An 8,872-nucleotide genomic window follows, 5' to 3' on the forward strand; every position below is an offset into this window, starting at 1 on the left:
TGCTTCAGAGCCCGCCTTCTACTCTGTCCTGGACAAATGTTGCTCTTCTTTTCCCCATCTATCTTACTGTGTCAGGGATGGTTTCTCATGTCCTCCTGCCTCTGCTGTGCCTGTTGATTGCTGTTGCCTGCTGTTTTTTCCCTAGCTTCTGATGCCCTAAGAGAGGCAATAAATAGGCTTCCTGTGAAACAGAGGAGTCACAGGCTGTCTACAAGTCATTGAGGCTTGTGCATAATGGAAGCAGTGGCCTAGTGGTCACTTGAAAATACGGCCACACATATAGAGACTGGATAAAGAGAAAGGTCCCAAGAAAGCTTTATGGCAGCATGTGTTGTCAGTGATTAATGGACATTTTACAGTGAGCAACAGTAACGAAACATCAAATAGAGTTGTTATAAAAACATTAGATGAATCACACTGTGGTCATAATTCTAGTCTCAAAATAAAATGCTGGTAATAGTTTTGTACTGATGATGGCTAGGATATCTCAGCCGGTCCTGGAACTTCTCTAAATGGTGTCTGCAAGTATTAGACTTCTGTTTTGCTGTGAATCTATTTTTTTTTCTTGTGTAATGGCCCATATTACTTGTCAGATGTGTTATTACCCAAAGCTGTTCCTTGGAATCATAAAATCATAGAATCGTGTAGATTAAAAAAACCTTTGAGATTATCAAGTCCAACTGTCTCTTTATTTGGCGTGAACAAGTAGAGCCCTACTGAGTAAAGAAAGAGGCAAATACGAATCTCTATTTTCTATGGATCTGGGCCATTTATACATCCATTCACTTACACAGAATCACAAACTCATAGAATCATAGTTGAGTTGGAAGGGACTTTAAAGCCCATTCAGTTCTAACCCCCCGATATGAGCCAGGTTGCTAATCACTAGATCAGGCTGCCCAGGGCCACATCCAACCTGACCTTGGACATCTCACAGATGCAACATTCACAACTTCTCTGGGCAGCCTGTTCCAGCGCCTTACAACACTGAGTAAAGAATTTTCCCCTAACATCTAACCTAAATCTCTCTTTTAGTTTTAAACCACTATCACTTGTCCTGTCATCAAAACTCCCTGAGAGAATCTCTCCCTGTTTCTCACCTGGACTAAAATTAATCCACAAATAATAGTTAATAGTACAGAAAACCCTCATAGGAATAGTCTTTCATTATTGCACCATTAATGCTCAGGTGATTATTGAAGGCAATCCATCCCACTCTGTACTGGACTGGTATAAATGTAAAGCATCTTCATTTGGGTCTGTGCCTGATCTATTTACCTTTTATGGTCAATGGTGAGAAACAGGCACTTCTAGGTCATGATTCATTTTGTCTAAATGCAGGCATCAAGAATAATTAGGTGAATCACGCTCTAAAAACTGCTTATTTCTCTCACTAGAGTAGAAATTTATAATGGCAGGACAAGGTGATTAGCTTATATATAGAGATCTAAGCTGTCAAGGTCTCCAGGGAGGTGAGATGAACCCTCCTGCAGGTCTAAAGTAGGTGTGATGAATTGTCCTCTGGAGCATCTCATCCCTCTTCTTTGATTAGAAAAGAAGTCAAAGATAGGTACCTGACTTAGATTGGACACTTTACTTCTAAGTTACTAAAATTAAATAAAATTACTCCCATCCTGAATCTGTATCTGCCACTAACAAGCAATGACTTTTTGCTGAAATTGATTGGTCATTCCCAAAAGAGACATCAAGGATACAGCAGATAAATGCAGAAAAAAAAAAAGGAAAAGTAAAAGAAAGATAAAACCACAAAAATTGGAGAAATGTACTTTATTCAGAATTTTATTTCACATTCTTATTTTAAATTTTAAGGGGGAGTTGCTTGTTTGCTATGATGATGATGTGTAAATCCAAAATGCAGAACAGATAAATTCTCTCTTGGCACTGGCAGTGCAGGTCTGAGTATTCTGATTGAGGAGAGGTTCTGCCTGCCTGGTCGTGGGTAGGTTTGGATTCTCCCTGCATAGTTCTTTTAGCAGAATCTTCTATTTCAAGTTCCTGTGTGTCCAAAACTTGAGGAGTGAGAGGATTGCGTGCTGGAAGCTATCTCCTGCCACTACATAGAGCAACAAGTTTCCGAATGTATTTAATGCTGCTAAAGGTTTAGTTAGAATAAACACAAAAAGGACTGTATTCTTGAGACTGCAGCTAGCCACTTGTGCACGAAGCTCAATCCGAATCCCCTGAAAGATGTGGAAGGGGAGGAAACACACATAGAAGACCACCAAGAGGATGACAGCAAGCCTGCGAGCTTTCTGTCTGTAGCAAGTCTGAGTGTGGGGCCCAGTGGCCAAGGCATGAATAATGAGTGCATAGCACAGAGTTACTGTCACAAGGGGCAATAAGAAGGCAAATATCGTCAGCAGCCAGTTATACCATTGAGTAGTGTCAAGGTCCTCTGCAGAAGACAGGTCTGGGCAGATTGTCCTGTTCTGTGTATATTTTATGGAGATCAAGGTGCCTAAGGGGCTGATTATTGCCAGGGAAATCATCCAAATTACTGCACAAGTCACCACTGCCCATCTCTTCTTCTGAATAAAAAAGCATCTAACTGGGTGGACAACTACAAGAAAGCGGAAGATGCTGAAGCAGCTAAGGAAGATAATACCACTGTACATGTTGAAGTAGAAGCCAAAGTGAATGAACTTGCACATGAAGTTTCCAAAAATCCAGTTATTTCCATTAGCAGAGTAGTGTATAAAGAACGGAAGTGTAGCTACATACAGCAGGTCAGTGACAGCCAGGTTTAACATAATGATGGTGCTGCCTTTCCAGGGCCTCATCTTCACAAAGTAAACAAAAATGGTCACAATGTTCCCCGGGAAGCACACCAGGAAGATTAGGCCATAAAAGGCAGAGAGGTAGGATTTTACCAGTAAGAAATTTTCATCCTCGCAACTTGTCGAAGAGTCTGGCAGAGTAGAAACATTGTGTGCATGTTCAGATGCCATGTTTGCAGAAATCTTCTTTGAGCTTTACAAAAATCAGATGTTTATTTTTAACTTACTGTTAGGATAAATGCATTTGATTACATCTCTTGTCACTGCAGCAAATGTCTTTATGATAGGGTATAGTAAGGGGGAAGAATAAGGTTTTGTTAACATAGCCAGCTCTGACTAGATCCCCTCCACTCCCTAGTTTGATTTCACCCTTCCCACCCACCTTCTGTTGAATTTTGATAATGATTAATTTTACCTTTGCTTTATTTAACCTCCTACATAAAAGATGACAATTGCTGCTTTATGTGCAAACCTACAAGGGCAGCTAACACACTTAGGGAACTGGAGAGAGTTTGGGCTTAGATTTTGCAAAAGTGTGCATTAGTGTTAGCCTTTCAGAAAGTAAAACTATACCTACATCTTATATTCATTGATTTGAACTAATCAGTAGACTGACTGTAGTCATGAAATCAGAGACAGTGTTCCGTTCTCATGGAAGCCAAAAAATGCTGTGCGCAGATACAGACCTCAGGATGCAGTGCTCCTGTAACCTGACAGACATGGTTTCTTCCCTGAGTATGATTGTATTCTCCTGGAACCATCAGAGTATGAAACTGGTAGAAATGCTTTTCAAGAAAAAAAAATGAAAAAAAAGCTTGCTGGTGGCATAGAACTGATTTAAATGACTAAAGACTTTCTCAAAGTGCAAAAGGTGGAAAGCACAGATACTGATTAAAGGCTCTGGTCTTGTTTCCCATTTTGTGCAAATTGGAACTAGACAGACTCGTCTCTGAAATGGTTTCTCTCCACAGTGAATTCAAGATATAACCTTTCTTGATACTGTTTTAACCTGAGAGAATGGTAACCAAGGATGAAATTAACCTCATCTAACTTCAGACATAGAAACGTTAGATGTCTAAACTGGAGCCAGTCATCCTAAACCCCACTTTGACATCAGGGGAGAGATCTACTTTCCTCCAGGGCATCGTATCTTCTCATCAGAGAGGTTTCAAAGATAAATGACTAACACCTCTTTTTCCCTACTGATGACAAAGGGAGCCCAAGGAGACTTGTTCAGACCTGAATATTTAGCCTTTAGATGTCTCGGGTGAGACAAGAGGCATCCCTCTGTGGGTCTTCAGCATCTCAGATGAGAACCACTCCCCCACATCTTGAGCTAGTCCATCTGGGAAAATGTTTTTAAGTGATTTCCTGAAGTGTTGTAAGGGGATACTATCAAGCAAATTACTCTCCCCTGTCTCAGAAACAGTCTTTACATTAAACTATTATTACACTGAACACTCAGGATGAAGCCATTGCATTTAAAAAAATAAAATAATTATAATAAATCAGAATCATACCTTATTGCTGTCCTGAAAATCCTGTGTATAGGATATACTTTCTGATGTGATTCAGATAACAGCATTTAGCATGTTACCTCTATGCCAGTTTCTGCATTATCCTAATGACTGATAGAAATGCAGATTTTCTCTGACAAACCTACTTAAAGTTGGAACACAACAGGATCACCCTTATCCTAACCTGTGAGGAAGATGGGTAACATCTGGTTATTCAGGAGCATTTTGGAGTGAATTTTGAGCAACATCCCCATCATTTAGTGAAAAGAATAATACTTCCTAACAGAAATCATAGAATCATTTGCATTGGAAGGGATCTTTAAAGGTCACCTAGTCCAACCCCCCCACAGTGAACAGGGACACCTACAGCTCGATCAGGGTGCTCAGAGCCCCAAACAACCTGACCTTTAATGTCTCCAGGGACAGGGCATCTACTGCCTCTCTGGGCAATCAAACATTAGCTCAGAGTACAGCAGCTTCACTGTCAAATGAATTTGTTAAAGAATATGAAGTTTGTCTTAAAAAAAAAATGCAGATTAATGTTCAGAAAAAAAAGCTAGAGATACAAGTCTTCTCTCTCTTCTGGTGCTTGGTGATACCACTGTCACCCAAATCTATGTCTTCAACAATAAAGTACATTTTAAATAAAACTAGACAAAGTTTCCTCGAATACTTGATTGATCCTCGGTTTAGTTTCCTCGTACTGCTGATCTGTACTTCACTGCAATCTTGAACCCTCCAAACTGAAAATGGAGAAATACTGCTTACCTGAAAAGCTGCAATTCTGCTTCTAGCTTTTATTGCTGTGAACAAAGAAGACTACAAATGAAATGTACTTACGTCTTCCTCGCAGTGAAGCAGTTTTAAGTACGGCACAGTCAGTGCAGGTTTTAGTATGGCATCAGTCACCCACTGAGGTATCAGCTCTCAGACCTGGGTGGCTGTAGGAGCTATCTTCTGCCCCCTGTCACTCACATCCTTTTGAGGGCAGATCATGCTTTGCTGGCAGCAGTTCTTTGTGCTGAGATGACCCTGTAGTATTCAAATAGCAGCAGATAATATTTAAATTAGTATGTATGTGTTTATAAAAGCGAAAATTAAATTTATTCTCCATTTCCTGTGAAGTGAAACCCAATCACCAAACCGAATAAGGAGTGTTGTTATTTCAAGGTCAGGTGAAACGTGTAACGACATATCATTTCTTCATTAAAAATAAATATCTAACAAAGTCCAATTTTCACCTCATGTAAGAAATGAAGTTTTATTTGGGAATGATGTGCTTTTCAAGAACTGTGGCACTTCCTGCTTATTTTTGGTGAATAGGTTATTTGCAATTAGCACTGGCTAGTTATTAATGAGGTAGTTGAAGTTGCAAACTTGCTTTCTTTTGAGCCTTTGCTTTCAGGCTTCATGATTCCAAAAAGCTGCAGTTCTCCATGCTCCTTGAACCAAAAGACTGTTCTTGAATAAAAATCCTCATTATCATCCTTAGCTCAAGGAGCAAGATCAAAAGAGACTATTAAAAAAGAAAACTAAAGTTGCAGTACCTTGCATTTTGAAACTGCAGGCTTCAGTCCCTGATCTTGCAGTCTGGTCCACACAGAGGCCCCAGCATGGCCAGCAGCCTCACAGCCCTGGTGAATGCTATAGGTCCTATTCAGCGATGAGTCTAGTACTAAGACAGCAAGATTCTAGTTCTGAACAACAGGTATTTTAGTGTAGTTGCAGAGAACTGCTTAGATAAGAATATTTTTTGAAAGACCATCATAACTCTGCTTGGGTGCCTACACCGTAGGCATGAGTTGGGAGAATGTTATTAGCTTTGTTAATCCTGCTGTAGGTTAAGAGTGGTAATGGGCACATTTAAGATAGGAGATGTTCCCCTGTTACCACAAGGGGAAGGGCATCATCTCTGTTCTTATCTGAACAGAGCATTTCTCTAGGTCAGTGCCTAGAGCACTTCTAAAAAAATATCCGGAGTTTCTCAATCATTGTAAAATACATCGTCCTGTACCAGCTCAGGGGTCAGCAACTGTTTAAATAGCTATTACCCTGTTCCCAGTCACTGCATGTGTCATTAGAAATCATTTGTATGAGGCTGCAGTGTTAGAAGCACAGAGGGAGCTAATTATAGTTAGGGATCATTTAATGTATCTGCTACTTAATCCATTATACTCCCGTGCAGCGGGGGCTGGTATTTATCCCACCTTGGTGGTGACTGTACCTTGTGGGAAGCAAAAACGGGTTTTCCCAGCACCATGGCCGTAACTGACAAGGATCCAGGTCACTGGGATTTCAAACTGAGGTACTCCAAGTACCTGACTTGGGCAGGAAAAGAGAAAAAAGCCTCTATTTTCAGACCTGTTTCAAGAAAGGGGTAATATGTGGCCATTCAGAGCAGCTCTGCTTGAAGAGCAAGCACTGCTCCTTAGCCTACCCAAATCTTTTCTCATCTTTGGCTTTAAGAGACCATGCTGGCTCATACATGCCTCAGACCTTTCCTAACCCTTCACCAGAGTTCAATCAACTCCTCTTTGCACATGAACCTTAGGAAACATTGCTTTAATTTGCAGACATTTGCAGGACAATGGTCCAGAGGCACTGAATCAGGTGCTTAGGAAACTATGGATGAACTAATAAGTGCCACTTGTCAACAGCTGATTTAAATTGCTTGCACAGTGTCATACAGGATCACTACGAAGGAAAGATGATTCTCCAGCGTGACTTGTAGCTCCTCAGTCTGAGGCATCATCTCTTTATCAGTACTTTCCCACCTCATCTCCATATATCTTTTAAGTTGGCCTATAGGTAGACCAGTCTGGTCCTTACCTAGAAACTAGGTTCTTTTCATGCTTTCAGGCTATGCTTGCTCAGCACCCCTCTACAAGCAGTAGAGGGAAATCAGAATACCAGAATACCTTGTGCTTTCACAGTTGGCTTCAATAACTCTAATTGCAAGCTGCTGCAGAAACATTGGCAGCACCACCTCCCTCCTCTCTTCTTAAACCACATGTTGTCAGCATTTCTACTGTTATGAGGTAAGTCAGCTAATTGAGCTGGCTGAAAGCAAACCACTTTTCTTATCCTTATTCCTAGCATGTTGGTGAGTGGCTGTGGCTCCTCCTGTGTGTGCATGGGCTCCAGTGGCAGGGAGCAAGAAGAGGGCAAAAAGGAGACCAGCTCATACAGAGGCATGATAGTAAGACTGTATGGCAGATAGTTTTGTCAGATGTGCTGCTATTTTCCCTAATTTGGTGACCAGTTATAGGAATTATGAAGACCAGGCAAGAGCAAAGAGTAAGCTATTCACGTCTTCCCTGAAACAATTATTAAAAATCCTGCAGAGTTCATACGTATATATAAGTTTTGCCATTGATTATTGTGTAGAAAGGAAACTGGAATGATTTGGCAGTAGGACATTAATTAATATTTCCTCTTAAAACTTTATACTGCTGGCAGGGTCAGCTGTCACAGAGTGCATGATACAAAGAGATTATCTTTTTATATGGCGCTTTTCCTTCAGTGAAGGCAGAGGGAAGAGGACACACAGGGCATGGGTTCATGTTTCTGGAGCACACAGCCTGCTACAGGAAGTTGCAGTCTAGAATACAAAAGTGGAGAATAAAGCCCAATGCCTTTATTTTGCTTTGTCACATAAAATCAAACGTGGCTAGTTGCAAACAATGCCTCTTTCCTCCATATGGACTGTCCATTAACTTCTGCAGGTACAGAGGCAGAGAAGATAATACAGGGATTTTTGTGGTCTCTCAGCATCTCTGCTGGGTTTAACTGTTATTAAGACTTGTAGATGTGGAGGTCAACAAGCTGTCCCACAGACTCAGAGACCGCTCTCATCTCATGAACTCTGATCTAAAATTGATGAGTGTAAGTGAAAGACTCCTGACAGTGGTACTGGGCTTAGGGTCAGACCTTCAGACATGGACAAGCATGGTGTGACACAGTAGGAATCACAAGGCTAGCTCTGATTGATGACTGTATAGGAAAATAGGCAGTTTGTTGGGCAAGTGCACGGCTCCAGAGTGTTAAGAGCTTCCATTATACGTTTTACTTTTAGTTCAGCAAATGCATGATCTTTCCATGGGCTATTTCCCTTAGCAGGCATACATTTGTTTGGCTGGTCTTACCCTGTATGTGATTGAATACCTAATTATAGTTGTTATCAGAACGCTGTCGAGAAATGCTCCATTCTGTTGAGAATAGTACTATGCATCTTCATCACACAGGAAAGCCAGCTCCTGCTCTCCTTTCACATTTCTCCTCTGGGACAGACTGGTAAGGGCAGCATTTTTTAATCCCTAAATGCACGCTAAGTTTCAATTAATCACTGCTAAATGCTGCCGTCCAATTATGTAGGTAATAGAGACTGTTAATGAAAACTTCTGGAAAGGAATATTTTACCTTCAGAAAATTGCATGTATAATCTGGAATATAAGCAGTGCTACCACATCAGCTGAGCAGAAGTAGTTCGATACAGTTCCAAAAATAGTCTGCATGGATCTGAGTGCTATTTTATGGCTAATATTAGTCCTTGAAGTG

The 8,872-nt window shown here is 40.8% G+C and overlaps 1 protein-coding gene across 1 annotated transcript; it reads right to left on the reverse strand.

Annotated features, from left to right (window-relative positions):
* Nucleotides 1–1,842: 1,842 nt before the first annotated feature.
* Nucleotides 1,843–2,969, reverse strand: LOC136051393 (2-oxoglutarate receptor 1-like). Its single transcript, XM_065740835.1, has one exon. It carries the CDS (start codon nt 2,967–2,969, stop codon nt 2,004–2,006), a length of 966 nt encoding a protein of 321 aa, XP_065596907.1. The 3' UTR covers nt 1,843–2,003.
* Between the last annotated feature and the right edge of the window lie 5,903 nt (nt 2,970–8,872).

This window comes from Cyrtonyx montezumae, unplaced genomic scaffold, assembly GCF_038088225.1.
Source record: "Cyrtonyx montezumae isolate F1298 unplaced genomic scaffold, pur_monq_1.0 scaffold_3, whole genome shotgun sequence".
Classification (NCBI taxonomy): domain Eukaryota; kingdom Metazoa; phylum Chordata; class Aves; order Galliformes; family Odontophoridae; genus Cyrtonyx; species Cyrtonyx montezumae.